At 40.0% G+C, this 18,538-nt stretch overlaps 1 protein-coding gene across 1 annotated transcript in view; it reads right to left on the bottom strand.

Moving 5' to 3' along the window:
- LOC109034583 (thrombospondin type-1 domain-containing protein 4) overlaps positions 1–18,179 on the bottom strand; it is an 80,430-nt gene extending 62,251 nt beyond the window's left edge. Inside the window, exons 1-3 of the mRNA XM_019047813.2 lie at positions 17,850–18,179; positions 16,669–17,098; positions 3,059–3,134 (exon numbers count right to left, since the gene is read on the bottom strand). Of these exons, the coding sequence (XP_018903358.2) occupies positions 3,059–3,134; positions 16,669–16,697 (105 nt within the window). The 5' untranslated portion in view covers positions 16,698–17,098; positions 17,850–18,179. The remainder of the gene's footprint in view (positions 1–3,058; positions 3,135–16,668; positions 17,099–17,849) is intronic.
- Between the last annotated feature and the right edge of the window lie 359 nt (positions 18,180–18,538).

Raw genomic sequence — 18,538 nt, 5'->3', positions numbered from 1 at the left:
AGGACATTATATATTTTCATCCAAAAACGTCGTGAGCAATTGTCGTTTGTATTTACATGTGGGCCAATTAACTTTGGGTCTCAACTGGCACGTGGACCAAAACTCCCGTGCCGAAAAAACGCGTGGACGTAAATTACTGGAAAAAACAGGTGCGCGAACAAAAAATCATTGACGAAATGTCCTATAACCTTGCCAGCAACTGATATTGACCTATAGTAGTCTAGTATGGCCTAAAGAGGAAAAATTGAAAGATGTAATGTTGTAATACTATTTATAAATGTGGCAACAGAGGGAAAGAGGAACTATTTCGAGTTGCCTGATTTTTATGGTGGTTGTATAGAGAGGTTGACGCTGCACCCGACGACGCGACTACGAAATTAAGTGGGCCATCAATAAATCTTCCATAGTAAGAAAAACAATTAAAATTTCGAATTGTCATAAATGTCGCTTCCCGACAAATCCTCTCGCCATTGACTCCCGATCTCGCAAAACAGTTGACAAGCAGGAGTCAATTTAATGCGTTTCAGAGTTAGGTTGCCGACTGGAACATCAACTTATTTTTCCCGGAGAGGAACATTACAACTCACCGTTAGACGCATGACGATGACGACTTATTATTGGACTACACTTTGCAGCGAGGAACTAAAAGTTTTTTGCTTTTTTTAAAAACATAATATGTGCCATTAGTTTCTCTATGCGATGAAGTGCTTTCATTGATTAGCCAGAGATTTTAGTTCCTTATGCGAAATGCAGTTTAATTCGACAAGTGGCATTAATTTCTTCAATTTCGAAAAGAGCGGCTCCGAGTAAAACATTTTAAAATCCGATGACAATTGGACTATTTCTATCAAATGGAACTATGTGCATTAAGACATGAGCCCTGAGACTCATAAGAATGCATGTATAACAGGGATCACGTCATGATGCACATAGTTCCGTTTGACAGGAATACGTCCAATTTGCGGCAACCTTCGAGCAAATTAAGCTGGAACGAGATGGCTCGCATTTCGCAGAGGGGAACAAACACGCTTTTACCCGTTTTGAGAAAATCGATTCGAGATTCTTAACGTTCCAGTATTTAAAAATAGCTTACACTAACAGAATTTTCGCTTATCATCAAGTGAGACACGCTTTAAAACTTCTTTAAACCAAATTCATTGACTTTATAACTCAAAATAGTTAGTTAAAATGATTAAATGTGACGAATTCCTTCCTATATTTTCATAAATCGAACAGAGTCCTTTAACAGAAGGGAACTGATTTTTAGCTGGTCCTGTCATGGTTCCTTTCAAGATCGTAACGGAATCCACGGAAGTAAATCAACACGAGCTGGATTCCATCGGTGAATGTCGTTTTTCACCAGTGGCGGGGATGGACGTGGTTCCGATCGCGAAAATGTGCCTTCAGTAATCCAGATATACTAAACGCACGACAGGGTAACACGAATAGTCGTATCATTGTTTCGATAAATACTTCGCTTGACTCTAATCCTCAATTTTCGTGTAGTATGTACCTGGGTGGTTTCACGGTATGTGGAATAGTTTTGTCGCCGTAACAGACAACACATTTTTCGGCCATATTTTTAGTAGTAATGATAATCACTCAAATTTTTTTGCATTAATCTACACAGGGTTACGTGTTATAACGCTTTTCAAAGATTTATCGCTCGTCTACTTTTCAATTTTGATATATAGATGGCCGAAAATGTACTGCCTGTTACGCCGACTTTTTATCGCGTAGCAGACATCACATTTCCGGAATTTAAATAATATTAATTGAGAAGTAGAGTAACAAATCATTAAAAAGCGTTATAATCCGTAACCGTTTGAAGATTAATGCGAAAAAATTCGAGTGATTATCATTTCTACTAAAAATATGACCGGAAAATGTGTTGTCTGTTACGGCGACAAAACTATTCTAGTTATCGTGAAACCACCCACCTATGTAACGTAACGTGGGCTCCGTGGTAATCCAGAACAGAGAGATATAACGATTTTCACTTAAACTTGGCAAGAACAGATAGAAAACCTCCTGTATAACACTTAATTGCACCGTTATCGCTGAATCGTTTCGGGAAGCAGCTCCAAATTTAAGGGCTACAATTCGATGCTGATTTTACGACAACCCAATGTGATGCCCCCTCCCCTTCCCAAAGCTGAAATCTCACGATGTCACTCCAGCTGCATAGGTTCTTGCACAACATTATTTTGAAAGGACTGTGTTAGTCTCGCAGACGTGATTGAATTGATGAAGGGCCGTAAAATTTTTTGTAGGACGATGAGAAGTTGCATTTTTAATAATACCTCCGAAAATGCTGGAGGTCTTTACACTTGCACGTGAGGCGTCACCCAGTCGCTTGGCGTGAATTGCGATGTATCGATTGTTATGCCATTTAAACCTATGGAAAAGGATTGATAAACAGGGTGTTTGTAGCGAACACCTTAATAATCGATTCTTTACCATAGGTTTAAATGGCATAACAATCAATGGATCGCAATTCATGCCACGCCACTGGCGTCATAATGGATGTGGAAGCCTAAGCCTTAGTTCAGAGCGCTCTTCTCCGATTCATTTGGACGTATTCCATTCCTGTCAAACGGAACTATGTGCATTATGATGTGAGCCGTGTTATGCATTTATTCTTATGAGTCTCAGGGATCATGTCTTAATGCTCGGTTTGCGACGTTGCAGGCCTCCAGCCATACGCTATTTTTGAAATGGAAAAGTATTCAACGGCAATCCTTAAAAACTGCCGTGATTTGTCTTTTCTCGCGAAGATAATTCTGCGCAAACTCCAAGGAGCGATGTCGGTTTGTTCCCCTTTAAAAATATAAAATAGGAGCGGAGATTCTCAAACATCGCAAACGAGATACGTGGCGGACTTACATCGTCGATATACTATTTTGCTGTATCCGCCAAAATTTTGGATTTCAGTTGTTTGCGTCTCTCGTTCGGTTAGCAGGCGCACGACCTGCGCGCGTTTCACCGGTTGCAAACTGAGAAGAACCCGTTGAATATAAAAAATATTTCATTATTGTAAAATACCTAACTGGCTCACCTCGTTGTGATGCTTGATTTTTGAGACGATTTTTTCCGCTTCAAGTAGAATCAATAACCAAAATCCGAAGGTAAATCTGGAACAAAAAAAATCACCCAAGTTTTAGGAAAAATGACTTTCAGTGGTTTTCCATGCAAGAAATAAAGTATGACAGGAAGTCTGCAACGCCGCAAATCGATGCACGCATTTCTGCAGTTTTACCATCCATACGTGGCACTTGATTCATATGTAGAATGGACCTATACCTCTGATGAAATATTTTTTTTTGTCCCACTAATTGGTGACTTTGCTAAAGACGTATCTGAGGAAACTTTCAAAGGTCATATTTACGCAGAATGATGAACTCAAAGGTCAAAGAGAGGGAAAAGGAGACTAATGGAGGAAAATTAAGGCATATTTCTACATTATATCGCTCTTTGGTGTAGAGCACCTCACCACCGCCTAATATTCCTCGACTCCCTCATCAGAGTGCCCTCTTTTTTCTCAAGTCCGCCAACTTGATGAGCGCAAAGAGGCTTACAACGAGTACGACAGCAGTTGACCCCAGCTTTCAATTTTTCCTCATTTCGTCAGCATTAAAAGCGTGCGCTGTGCATAGCATCAGTAAGTCGGTCGATTTTAAGCCAATATTTAATGAGCTCTGAAAACAGGCATTCTCAAGGGGCTCAGGTTTTATCAGACGATAGACATATCGACGGTGCAAGTCGGCAATCACATAACTCGTTTGCGGTGTCTGAAAATCTCCGCAACTATGTTATTTTTTTAAAGGAGAACAAACGGACATGATTCCTCGAAGTTTTTGCAGAATTTTCCTCGCACATAGAAGAAAAATCACGGCAGTTTTAAAGAATTACCGTTGAGTAGTTTTCCGTTTGAAAAAAAAAGTATGACAGGAAGTCTGCGACGTCGCAAACCGAGTTATGTGATTACCGACTTTCACCGTCGATATCTGGTTTTCACATAGACCAATTCAAATGCTGGGGCATTCTTGTAAGACACAAGAACTAGATTCCTAGCGTCTCTTACGCCATCAGTTTACTGTCAAAATCTCATTAGAAATTGCATCAAATTTGTTGGTTTTTTGACTCCGATACTTTGACGTTCTCTAAATCCAGGGGCGGTCTGGCCAGGGATGCTAGGGCGCTTCACCGCTTCAGCACCACAGAAGTTCTGACGGGTGGCTCAGGAGGCCCCGACAGGACTCCTGTTGGGACCCTCTTAAACTTGGAAAACTCACATAAAGGAGGGCTTTAGGTCAGGTAGAGGGGCTTCACCCGAGAGGAGGGGCCCCAAAAACGTATCAGCGCCCCAAAAATTTTCGAGTCCGACCAACATTGTCTAAATCTCTTACGAAAATTAATATTTTACTTCCCCATTTTTCTATATTTTTCGTCTTGATCCATTAGCGTCACTTGCCGGAACGCGCGAGTACATGTGTACACCTACATTGTATCTACGATTGTGGACAAACATTGTGACCCCGCTGTAAGTCCATGGCTTTCGAAAGGAGTTGCCATTTGCAGAAAAAGTATGCAAGCTCCAGCCTCTGGCTGGGTAGAGGAATCAAGTGGATTTTCACCCGAATGCACAACAATGATAGCTGGTCCGTCCAGTGATTTATCGGGGAAGGTGAATTCACAGACGCCCATCCGCTGCTACCGTGGCCGATTGCGGTGCATCGGTGATGTCATTACCACTCAACTGTGGACTATATTTCAATCTTAGATCGTCTGTTTGATAAACCAGGCTGCCCTCTATAACGGTTCTTTCTTTATCAGGCATTGCACCCTCTCGCCTCTGCCTTTAAATGGACGCATTTCTGTCAAACGGAACTAAGTGCATTATGACGTGAGCCCTGTTATACGTATATTGTGATTGGTCTCAGGGCTCACGTCATAATGCACATAGTTCCGTTTGACAGAAATACTTACGTCCAAATGCGAGTGCAGCAAGAGCGCGAGATGAGAAACGCGTCCTGTGTTTTCCCTTTCCTTGCTCCTGTGTTTCCTTTATGTTCAGGTGTTGCATATGTTCGCGGGGTCGATTTCTGCCTTACTGTGCAATGCAATGCTGTGAGCGGTTTTCTCCTGCTTTTATTCAAGAACAAAAGGTTGCTGCGTTTCGCGGAGCCCAAGTACATACACATCGCTGAAGCTAACCAAAAGAAAACACGACGTCTAAATAAATTGAGTCAGACCTAACTAATTGGAGGACGCCTTGTTTGCATTCAAGAGCTCTGGCTCATAAAAAATATTCGGAGGCAGGGGTTTGCTCAAATGCACTAAAATACGTTATGGTGTGCAGAAGCGGTACAACAATTACACTAACCAAGTAAAAACGGACTATAATGATCTCATTTTGTTTATTCTGAGAAGGAGCCGTTATACTCTGTCGTGTTGAGCAAAAACACGGCACATGCGGGATTTTCAATTCTTCAAGATTGCATATGAAATTATTACAATCTGAGGCGAAGAATCTACTGCGATCGATCAACAACGGAGAAGAAACTTTCGTGCGTGGGATCCGAAGTTGAAGTCATGTGGATCTCTGAAGTTTTCGGATAAGTTTAAGGATAAGTTAAGGATAAGTTTTGGATAAGCAGAAAAAAACTTCACTTAAGTGCGAGCTTAGGAAAAACGCTGTACAATCACATCATTGAGAAATATGCCCTCGATAAAATATTTTTGAGAAAAGTTATAATTTGTGTTTTATCTTGAAATTTTCAGACACCTAAAATGGAATTTCATTCACAAATCTCTAAGAAATAGAGTGGGGGATTCTTACAAATATTTCGGGGAAATTCATGTTCTATAAAAAGACATATTTGGCAACGTTAGAAAAATCATATGGCGTTCCTCCTTAGCGTGTACAAGACCGGCAGGGGGGTGGCTTGAATATCTCCCTCCCCCTTCCCCTATCTCTCCTACTCAAACAATTTGCAGACCTCTTTTCGTTAATAATTTGCAGTCACCCACTTTTAATGAATGTCGTTAAGCGAGGTTCTGCTGGATCGGCCGGGTGCATGTGATGAAAAAACTGCTCGGATTCGTTGATAAGGTTCCTCGGGAGAGATGAACCCGGACCCTCTTAACCACTTTCTACCACTCTTGACTGTAAATCGCCATTGGGGGTGTAAAAATACGCAAAGCACTTTCGTATCTCTAGGACTCTCTTATTCAAAATCGATGAGAACGAACGAGAACACTAATTGTGAGCGTCCACAAGAAAAGAGATCTTACACCTCGAAGGCAAAATTCTCAATGGAGCGATTTTTTTCAGAGCAGGGTTGAACTAGAGTCCCTTTATACTGAGAGTCAAGACAACACCCCCTCATGGAGTCCTGAACGGGAATAAAGATTACAGAAATTGAACGTTTTTCGTAATCTTTGATCGGCCCATTCTCAAATTCCTTTCTCCGTGCCTTCTCTCATTCCGTTTGTTCCTTGCCGAACCCGTAATTCCATGGTCCATTCTAGGTTATAATATTTGCAATCGGTGAAAATGTAATATTTATTCCCGTTTGTGACACTGTGAAGGCCTGAAATACATACAGGAACCAATCAGAAATGGATTCAAATTGTCTTGACTCTCAGTATAAAGGGACTCTAGGTTGAATTATCGGATATTTCAACATGACACAAGCTCTGACTGCTCACCCGATGTGTTTACCCTGGTAAAAATTGACAATAGAATCTGTGTTCCAAAATACCATAGACCTACAGCCGGCTGTTAGATTTCCAATAGCTTCTATAGCCGGCTACACAATTTCTTATAGCCTTTTATACCCGATGGCGACTAAGCAACAGCCTGGCGACAAAGTGTATGCTAAACGTTACTAATTACGGATGCTAGGACTTAGTGAGTTTTTGGACTACCGCTCTCTTTTTGGGCCGTAGTATCTCGATTTATTTTGCGAGGAAAGCTCCGTTCTTTTGAAGGATGCCTGACATTCCTGACATTTGCTAAGATGTTGGAGCGCCTGCAATTTTGTATGATACTGTGCAATACCTCTGGTGTGAAATAGTTGCTTCAAGCGCCGTGGTACGCTGCGGCGCAGCGCGGCGGGCGGTCAGCCAGCGCCAAATGCGCATTGGCGCCTTCAAACCTAACAGGGATACTTCACGCATTGCGCAATGCGTGGAGTATCCCTGTTAGGTTTGAAGGCGCCGGTGCGCCGCCGCTCCGCTTTGTGTTAGGCTCTAATATTTAATCTTGTGGAGTCAGCGTTTTTCAACTCATGACTTTGAAATGTTTGCACACTCTGTATGGATTATTCTAATTTTAATTGATGAAAAAAATATGTAGTAAAGGAAAATATAATGTGCGTTTTGTAAATATTAAGGTGATTCTGTACAAACTTAAGGATTTACAAAGCACACAATTTCGTATAGCCTTTTTTAGCCGATGGCGAAAAAGCAATAGCCAGGCGATAAAGTGTAAAGCCCGGCGATAGGAACTATAGCCCGGCTGTATAATTTTTTATCGCTTCGTGTAGCCCGGCCGTATAATTTTATCCACTTTCTACAGCTAGCTATATGATTTTCTATCGCCTTCTTCAGTCGGCTATAAGCTCTCCTATGGTATTTTGAAACGCATGCAGCTCCTATCGCCAATTTTTACCAGGGTTTCCCCATGGGCGCCGCAAAACGGTGCATGTAAATTGATTTAGTAGTTTTGCTCGAGAGAACGAGATAGAAGAGCAATGGAATTCAGTAACGAAAGATATATAGGAAACTTAAAGTTCAGTACTCAAAAATCGAGTTAAATTTCTTAAAAACTTCCTGCACGCTATGTGACGTTATGTTGAGCAAATAACTGCTACTCCTGTAACGCTGCTTATGGATGGCACAGAGCTTCGCCAACTCCTCGAAGCAGTGGCGTGGCGTGCTTTGCGATATATCGAATGATCTGCCATTTGAATCTATGGAAAAGGATTGATAAACAGGGTGTTCGCAGCGAACACCTTGATAATCGATTCTGTACCATAGGTTTAAATTACATATCGATCGATATATCGCAATTCACGCCACGTCACTGCCTCGAAGCGTTACGTACTTTAGGGATAGCACACATCTTGAATTAAGTTTACGGTCATAATATTCTGAGGGAGCTGGTAATTTTGCCCAACGCCTCACATTGCGAATAAATGTCAAGACTTGCCAAATCGCCCTTTCATTTCTGAGTGTGACCCTTGAAACGCCAGGAGCAAAATGTTACGGACTACGAAACTGCCGGAAAGCCAAAATACAAACAAACTTATGCAAATACGTAAAAAAAAGGAAACTCAAATGCTCCAAGGCATAAAGCTGTCTTTTATGTCCCTCCTTTTACTTGGTTGTCCAAGTTGTTCAATTCCTGCCATATTCGCTCTCTCTGTACACCCTACCCTCCAATAGTATATTCCGCTCACAACAAAGGAAACACGAATATAATTATTTCATCGCTGCCGGGCTTATGACAAGTTTCCTTTTGTGAAGCCTTCGTAGGTTTCACTCGGAGCGAAGAGCGACCTTTAAAAAAAGGTGTGCAGAAAGCAAAGGTGGAAAAAAGATTTCTTGCGCATAAACTATGAAGCAACTTTTGAGTAGCGAGCGTCTGGTAAAATATTGAAACACACACCCCTAACTTTTACCCCTCTCCAGGAACAAACTTTCAAAGATAATTATGCTTAAAAGGTACATTTATTTTACGACTAGTTTTATGGTTCCCGTCCCTGTATAGGCGGCCCTGTGAATTAATGATGGGGTGAAAAATCGCACAGCAGCCTAGTTAAAAATTATGAGCTCCAAGATTTACGTGAGTAGGTGAGTAATTTCCACAAGAGCAAGAAGTAAGAAAGAGCTCATAATGCCCAACCTCTAACTGTCTCTGATCAGAGCTAAACCTCTGCTTAGGAAGTGTTACTCTCTACATAATTCTGAAATATTCCTCTGAAAAATCTGGGACTATTGATCATTGCTAATTCTATAATATCTAAGTCTCCATCGAAAAACACTTCGAGGGTTTCGCAAAAGTTGGAAGACTCTCAAAATCAACACATTATTATTTTAATGGGGTCTCCAGAGTGTCTGTAAAACATTACGCGTAGTACTAGAGTTCATTTTTGATCGAGACGTTTTTGAATCCATAATTTTTGAAAGAGACCGTTTTAACTTTTTTAAATATTTAAATTATGTCATCAATGTCTACCCGACAAACACTAAAGTTCAATAATCAGGCTGCTGGCCGATAAGAAGTAGGTATCATAGAAGTTTGTAATTTAGTTTTTCTTGCAGAGGCAAAAAGTTTGAGGTGCCGAATCAACACCTAATTATATGTAGCCATGGGGTCGTATCATAGGCACTTGCAGAATCTCTAAAATGTTGAAAACTGCGGTTAAACTGGAAACTGTTTCAAATGATCAAAATGGGCTCGAAGATATCCCAGTGGCATTTCATAGAGAGAGCAAAAAAAGACCCTCCAGCCTCCATGTATGTTAAAACTTGCCAAAAAGGACCTATTTTGGCAAGTCTAGGGGGCGACTGCCCCCTGGGCCAGTCCACCCCTGCTATACCGTGTTAAGAAAAAACACAGGATGAGCATTTTATATTGCCTTCCCCTAGAAAAATATTTATTTTTTAGCTTGATGAATTATTTGTCTTGATATGTTCAGCGGCACTAGATATGAAGGTGCAAATGAAGTCTCAGGAAAATTCGCGTGTTTCACCAAAAATGCACATGCGTTGTCTAGGAAAATCTAGTTTTTTAGAAAGAAATTTAGCAACGTGTGAATGCTCATACAGTGTTCTCCCCGAGCACGGAAGCATCAGAGACGTTTTACACCAATGACGGAAGTTTCATCGCCATCTGTTCCTTATCGATGTTGAGGGTAGCCTGTGGATCGTAAAAAAAAGCAAATTAGGCAAGCGTTTGTAGTTATGAGAAATCGACCTGTGATTGGTCGTAAAAACAACCTCCGGAGATTGCTCGTTTACGAGACCGGGGGTGACTCTAGAAAAAAAAGAAAATAATGTGGTATTTTCTACTCGATATTGCGGAACTGTGATATGTTTTTGACTCATCGCAATATCTTTATTTATATCTTCAGGTTCGGTTGACGGATTTCGTGGTGACCAAAGCTGTCAGATTTTTGATGAATTTTGGCGCGTATACGTAGTATACCGCCTTTGCGATCGTTTCGAACCCTGCTCGATACAATAACCGAGTCCCTTAGTTCCTTACCGAAAAGTGACTACCGCGAACTTCTGAGATTTTCCAAAGCGTGTAAAAAGTTTATTTATCCGTCAATAATTATGATTTAAAGTTGTTTCTCATTCTGGGGCTCTCTAGTTTATGTGCAGTGAATACCAAGAGTCTACGTTACTTGGTTTTCTTAAAAAAAGCCTAAGAGTACGACGCGCTGATTTAAAATATGCATATATAAGCAGAATCAAGCGAACTGATTCGAGGATGGCTGAGCAGGTCGGCACTCTCGGAATGAGAATTTAACTCCTCCGTTTTGTTCAAAACGTTGCTTTGACAGATCTCCAAACCTCTGTTATACTTTTCAAAAGTTGGTACCCGTGCTCTGATAAAGCTGTTCATCTGACAACAATGTCAGTGTCAGCTGATAATAATATTTTTATCATATGAGGTTAATAAAAAGTTTTCAGTCAGTCTTTGTGAGGCGTCCTATCCAAAGTCAACTGAATACATATATTGTAGATTGTTGTTAAAATACCAATAAAAAAAAAAAGTCTTTGACATTCTGAATAAATGTCTTGGTATTTATTTACTAATTTTACAGAATTATATTTTATTTCTTATTAAAACTAAGAAATACAGTGCAATCTGTGTAAGTGCAATCTGTGATGAGCCTCGAGACTCATTAGACCATTAGCTAAACGTGGCTCATACAGGAATCCACTTACCCCTCTCTTTCCCACGCTCCTGATCACTGCGTCGGCGTCTCTAAGAACAATAGCTAATGACGGTCGCCAAGCTAGGCCGGGATCCTCAGCCCCTCGCCCAATTACTTACGCTTCATTAACCATTTCACCGTCACGCTAGGATTCGCCCAATTTTCAAAAAAAATTGTTTCGCGAGTTTTTAGCAATTTTTTCCTTACTCTCCGTTGAAACACGAATTAAAAGAGGTCTCATTCATAAAAATCGGCCAAATAGAAGAGAAGTTACAGTATTCGAAATCCGAAGAAATCAACAAAAGTTCTCCAAACAAAAAATAAAATGAAGGGGGAAAAAAAGAAATGTATAAATTACAATTTAATATGATTGACCTCAGAATGTGACAAGCAATTCAATTATAAAAAGGAGAAAAAATTGAGTGAAATTACAAAAAATTAGCCTCTTGCAAGGGGCTTCCTTGTATGAGTTTTGACCTGAAGACAAGTAAATCCCGTTACATTATTAAAACGAAATTGACTCCATAGTTTAATGCCTTAGTTTCTTGAATACGATTATTTTAAGCTCTCGAAAATTTATACCAGCAATTTTACCCATAGGGTGATTTCCTGAGAGCTGATAATATCACGAATTTCTCATAGAGCCCTTCAAAAATGGCTTGCTTTTTGGGCAGCCGAATCGGCCATCAAACCGGGGTTTAAATGGAAGCCGATAATAACACAAAGCTCTGAGAAAATTTTTGAGATGAGTATAGGAACGGTTTGTAAATTACGAGGAGAGGCGGGCATTCTGTTCAGCATATCGATACATAAGTATTTTCACACGTAGAATTTAATTTTCACGTCAGGGAGTCGACATATTTTGATTTTTTCGATTTTATACGGAAAATGTATGGTTTTTCGGGATTGAAATTACTTACAATTGTTTCATGAAAAATGAATGCACCCAAAATGACTATATAGCATTTTGACTTTCACATACGTGCACTCACTAAATCAATTGGTAAATTCAAAGAGTGGGTACATCGACCTGGTATATCAAGTTTCTGCAATTTTTAACGGCAAATCTGTAGATTTTCGGGATGTGGATTGCTTACTTTCAATTCATGAATGAATAAAGCATGGACATGGTTAAGCTTCTTTGCATGAAATGACGTTTCAAATAAAAAAATCAAGACATATTTAATACAATTGCATTTATATCGAGTAAATCTCTTTTCAATAATATAACGGGATTTATAATACCGGTGATTTGGGTATTTTAGCCCCAAAATACCTTTAAATCGACTTTATCTTCTAGGAGTTCGACAGAATTTTTCCTTTCTTCGCTTAAATTTTTCCGTAGCACTTTTCTTCAAGAATCTGATAAGATTTTGCTTGAGGCAGATCAAAAAACTTAAATTTGTTCGAATAGCTTTCTAGATTCACAATACACGGTCTCGTCAAGGTGCGTCGTTGACCTTGCACTGTTGGATCGTGAATTCTCTTGTTGTGCTGCTTGCCTTTTTTGAAATCTCTGTAAATGAAAACTAAAGGGGTTGATATGTGCGAGTTAATGACGCGCCTTATCAACACATTGTGTTGGAGTTCACTGCTTGTTTTTATTTTCATATTGGTATAGATCATTACTTGAATTTTTTTCCCTGAGAGCACACAAACTGCGGAGTGATCTCAAAGCTACTGCTTGAATTATTTCGACAAATCGCCATTTGCTACGTGTTTTCTAAGTTTGACAGTCTAAAACTACCTCGCCAGATTAGATGGTGAGCTCAGCGAAGCCAATTTTAGATCCAACATGACTTAATTACTTATCATTACCTAGGCAATGTGACGTAGTTTAAAGTGGAGCTCCTAGAGCTGCGGAGTATTCGACTTAACCAATAATATTCATATTCAAGAATCACGATGATAACACTGGTTTCGTCAAAATCAACTCCAAGGCTCGTTAAAAGTTCTCTAAGTTGTAATCAAGGTACCCTCACATGAGGACTTTAATGTAAATAGTTCTTTATGGAAACGTTTAATGTTACACTGGAAAAAGTGTCTTTGATCTAGAGTCCAGACTCTTAAAAATCTGACAAGAAAAAATACTCTTAATTCGATCGGGTTGATGCTTAAATCAAATGGAAATCCTCTTTCATGAACAGGTATCGCTTTCTGTTTATCTCGATTTAAAGGGAAATCCAATTGAATGAAGAGTATTTTTACTGGTCAAATTTTCGGAGACTCTGGACTCTGGATGTAAGAGACTTCCTTTTCCGGCAGTGTACTCCTTAAGATAACGATATAGCACAAAAACATAGCCCGAATACACGAATAAAGAAGGAGAAAATTAAAACATGGGTAAACAAGGCTAAAACATTAGAAACACTAGAAGTCAGGACGTTTCTAGCTGTTACCAGCTCATTTTCAGCTGCAGAAAAAAACACAAAAATCAAATGAGAAATTGAAAGGCGACCTGACCCCAGCCATTATCATGAAACCACTTTTTTTATTTGTTTTTTGTGTTTTTTTGCAGCTGAAAATGAGCTGGTAACAGCTCGAAACGTCCTGCCTTTTAGTGTTTTTAATGTTTTAGCCTTGTTTACCCATGTTTTAATTCTCTGCCTCTTTACTCCTTAAGACATGACCATGAAATTAATGCAACATTTCTCTCACCTCCTTCATCTTTCACCCCTTCATCCTCGCCCCCTCAACTTCTCCCCCTAGACCCTGTCCCCCAACCCGCTACCCGACTTTCCATCTTCTTAAATGAATATCTAAGTTTACGATAAGAGATCCTTGGTGTTGTAGAGGTGATAATGAGGCTACGTGTAAGAATGGATTGTATAGCGCGGTCGCGGTGTGATACATCTGTCGACAGATACTGGTAAATTCCTCGCGGTCGCGGCAAGCGGGGGCGGATCAAATGAGAGTTATTCAAACAAGAGAAACGCTCGCTGACGGACAGCGACAAATATCGGTCAAAATTTGAAGTGGGCCCCGATCATGATTTATTGCTTTCAACGCGGCAGAAATGAACACCGTCCGAAAATATCGTCTTTACAGCGATATTCGATTTTCGATATTTTTACTCACTGATTAATGCGAACCTCGTTGCTCGGAGATCGACCGACCTAAATTCGATGCGGAGATTCCGTATCGCACCTCGTTAGATTGGTGTTTTCGTTCCATCCCATTTTACAGCCAATTAATAAACTGGAAAGCGATAAAAAATGAACTCTCAGCGACCCCCCTTATTTTAGTCTTGTTTTTTCGTCAAATTTTGGCACTCGTGCAGTCAATCTGGTCGCTAAGTATATACATAGCTGCGCTGATTCATATACCCCCTAAGTTGCACCTGTTCACTCTTGAGGAGGCAAGATTGATCTCAGATCTGAATATTTAAGACTTTCTTCACAGCTTTTGTACCTGTGATAATTTTTCGTTGAGAATGTCGATGCCGCAAGTTAGAGGGATGTCAATATTTTAACATCCATTAAAAGCGTTTAAACAAATATAAACGGACGGAGAAGTTTCAAGCGGGATTTTGAAATGTCATCATTCTAGGAAGTGTTACTATTATTTAAAGGCGTGCTTATCAAAATCAATTTAGAGGTGCGGTAGCTGTCGGATTCACCTACTTGCCGCCCATTGGCCGCCTGTATTTTGCCGCCCCCTTCTCATTCGTTTTGAAACTCAATAAAAACCATCAAGTGAACGTGCCAGCGGGCAAGGGGTGCATAAGACGCATTTACTCGTGTTGAACACATTTTTTGGGAAAACCCTGTCAACACCACTAGCAGAACTAGCCACAAGTTCACAGAACTTGGCGTAAAAGTTAAGTTTCGTAAACCTATCTCTGTGTGGACAAGGCCTTCTATTCATAAGAAATGAACAAAAAAATTATGAAAGAACAAACATAAATGTTGTTCAATGATTTTAACTTCCGCCGCCGCGCCGCGCAAACCGCACCGCGTTTGGCGCAATGCGTGAAGTATTCCGACAGTCTTGTAGGCGCTATGCGTTTCACGCCGACCGCTGCTGAACGCATTGTGTTGGACGCAATGCGTGAAGTATTCACGCAGTCTTGTAGGCGCTATGCGTTTCACGCTGACCGCAATGACCGCACTGTGTTTGATGCAATGCGTGAAGTATTCGTGCAGCCTTGTGGGCGCCAATATGTGTTACATGCCAATCGCCGCGTCCAGGGCTTCTCCTTTTCATCTCGAGTCCTCGTCATCATTTCTCTCTAAGTCGGTCGTTCCAGGCCAAATTGCGAGTTTGGTTTCTCTCTTAACTCGACTAATTAAAGGTGCTGTCTCTTGCACCACTAAGAGACGACAAAATTAGAAATTACTATACTCTCAGGATTTTGTCGCCTTCTCACGTTTGTATTTTTTTTATAAATCTGATTTTGTTTTATACCTACACTTAAAAAAACTGCAATTTTTTGCCGCCCCTTATATTTGCCGCCATGATCCGCGGCCCGCGGCCCATGTGGCCACCCCCTTAATCCGGCCCTGGGTAGCTTCAAATTTATGTATTAAAGAAATGAACAATTTGGAAAGTGATAAGCATGGGCAGTAGGTAGTTTACCGTACATGTAAGTGATATAACGTGAACATTGAAAAATCTACTTTGTATATTTTTTAATAGAATATTCTGAAAATATTCACTGGATATAGGTACCGTAAAATATTCTATTCAGATTATTCCAAGAGAATTGAAAATCAGTTATTCTTAAAATTTTCATTTTCATCATACTCAGTGAGTATTCGTAGTGAAATATTGCGCTTCGCTTTCTGGAGCATTCTCAAAACATATTTAAAGAATCGAAGATCTACGAACCGCTCCGTACGATAGATAGCAACGGCGCGGCGCGGCACCCCTGCTCATTTAAGAAATTGTCGCGCTTAATCAGAATCACAAACAACTCAACTACCTGAAAAATTTCTTATTTTTCTCTTCAGCTGCTTTTTCTTTTATTTTTACGAGTATTTCTATTTCTTTTTTACAAAAAGCTAGAAAACAATCTGACTTGAAATGTCATGAGTTTACTCCTCAAAACCTATGGAATATTTATAGAAAGTTTCAAAATGAATCATCCAAAAGGGTCCGTGTAATCATCAGATGATAAATGTCTATTTATTAGTTTCCGACCTATTCAGTAGGTTAATTAACAAAATTGATATGATATTTTGATACAATGAACTATTCCCTTTCCGGTGGAAATATAGGCATACGAAAGTCATTTTTCTAGGGGAGGCCTCCGCCTCCCCCGGAAAATTCTCGAAATTTTAAATATATTTGGACGCATGTTGTGGGTTCTGTGACGCAGATTTTCCATCAATTACTGTGGAAAAATTACGGTAATTTGTTTACTTTCAGCAAAGAATACTTTCGAATTGTTGCATTCAATAGATCCGGGAATTGTTTTAAATTTAAATTCTATTTGAACGCTTTTTGAGGCTTACACGATGAAAATTTTAGAGAATACCAACTGAATGAACGGTGTTTTCATTTCAGACCCTAAACATCAAAAGAGATAATCATCCTTGAAGAGGATTTTTTTTCCACCATCCAGAATTTCTGGGGGGCAGCCGATACGGTTTTCATTTCTAGGGGGGCATCCTGGACCTCCTCTTCGTACGCTCATATCGGTGGATCTAACTGTTGAATAATTTTACCAATTAGAGGAAAAAGACATGGAGGCAATAACTATCCTTACCCGAATAGCCAACGCGTGTCCGCTCGCATCGTTTGCTTGATTTACACTCCAGCGACTGTGAATAAACGGAGATACATTGACCGACTCATGATGAATCTTTCACCAACCGTTTTACACTTCCTTCCAAAACCGCACCAAACTTTGGAATAACATGAAGCCTCGTCTTTGACTTTAAAAACGAAAACCCTTGTCTTTACCGATTCCTCGGCCGAGGTACCATACCACTAGGCTCGACACTTTTGAGAGTTTTGCAAACCACGGCATCTTTAAGCGCGCAAAATTTTCCGCCGGAAAACACGGAAGCTACTGTTCATGTCACGTTTAAAAAAGTTAATGTTCGCACACTGCTCATGAGCTCGGATTTTCTTGAGTCTGCCTTACCCTCGTATTTGAGGTGGTGTAAAAATTTAACGTCAGGACCTAGATATTGCTAGAATTTCGACAAGAGACTTGCGGGGATCAATCTCGGTGATAGACTCAAAAAACTCTTAAGTAATTGAGGACCAACGCGGTCGGATTTGGGTTAAAAATCTCAAAACTTAAAAATAGTAAGGAAAAATGACCTCTTACATTTACTTTTAAGCATCTGTGGTCTGTCAAACTGTATTCTTATTGGACCATTTGCTATAATTATGAATAAAAATCAATTTCGAGACAGTTAACGCGATCGTTTCTAGTGAAAAAGAAAATGTTAGGTTACGAACAATTTGGGATTTAGACCAGGTTTGGAGATCAATTACTGAAGGTTGAGTCAGAGTTCAAATAGAGAGCCAATCATGCCACCCGTTATCTTCTAGTATCTCACCTTGCAAAAGTAATTTTTTAATGTAATCCAGATAAACAATAAAAATGGCAAATAAAGAGGAACTCCGGAGAGTTACTAAATAACTGACACTTAAAATTTGAAAGACTATCTTTTCTGAAGACACTGATTTTGCAGATTGGCACTATCATATATAAAGTCAAAGTAAAATGTTTCTGTAAAATTTGATGGATTTTTTTTTTTTTTTTAAAAAAAAGAAAAAAAGAAGGATTTGAGTTATAATTTGAAATAAGGTTTAACATGCGACCCTCCGTCAGTAAATTATCGAAAGTAAAAGAGTCTCAAAACGGATCTAAAAACCGAGGCAAATGTAATTTTTATCGTGGTTAATTGATAATATAATTTTCAATGCACTTGCTTTCCAGGGAAGCGAACTGATGACAGCTAACTATTTTCAAAAGCGAGACTTTTCAATGCCATCTGATTGAAAATCCTGACTCCCGCTGATAGGATCTCAGCTACGAATCACGAATTCGCGCGCCGGTCGAGATTCGAACCCGGGACCCTGAGACACGTGACGACGGGCGCAGCGTTTGTGATAACTAATCTGGATGTTTGACCGGGAAGCGACAAAAGCGATTAAGTGGCGCTCCGGAACGCGGGCAACGGCCCCTGGCGGCGGAAAGACAAAACGAGCATCTTCAATCTGCCATCAGGATCGGCCGACGGAACAGACCTCTCTACTATCCTACTACAGTTTACACTCCATGACTCCAGTCAAAGGGTCAATACACACTGCACACCTATCACAATATGTCGTTTGTTGTGGACCCCCTCCCCCCTCGCCCTCGCACGAATGATTCCCATTCCTGTTCTCCTCCCACACTGCTGTTCTAAGGAAGAACGCCGTATGAACTTTCAGACGTTGCCAAGTTTCCTCCGATTAAAACCGAATTTACTGGGAAAATTGTGAATATTATTGTCTAAAATTATCAGACATTTTTGTACGCAATTTCATCTAAAATATCTGAAAATTTCAAGGAAAAATATGCCTGAACGTTGTCAAAAATACATGTCTTATCAAACGAAATTTGGCAACTCTCGAAT

This window comes from Bemisia tabaci, chromosome 1 (assembly GCF_918797505.1).
Source record: "Bemisia tabaci chromosome 1, PGI_BMITA_v3".
NCBI classification, from domain to species: domain Eukaryota; kingdom Metazoa; phylum Arthropoda; class Insecta; order Hemiptera; family Aleyrodidae; genus Bemisia; species Bemisia tabaci.
Note: the sequence above shows the minus strand (reverse complement) of the source record. Positions and strands in the feature narration are given on the sequence as shown.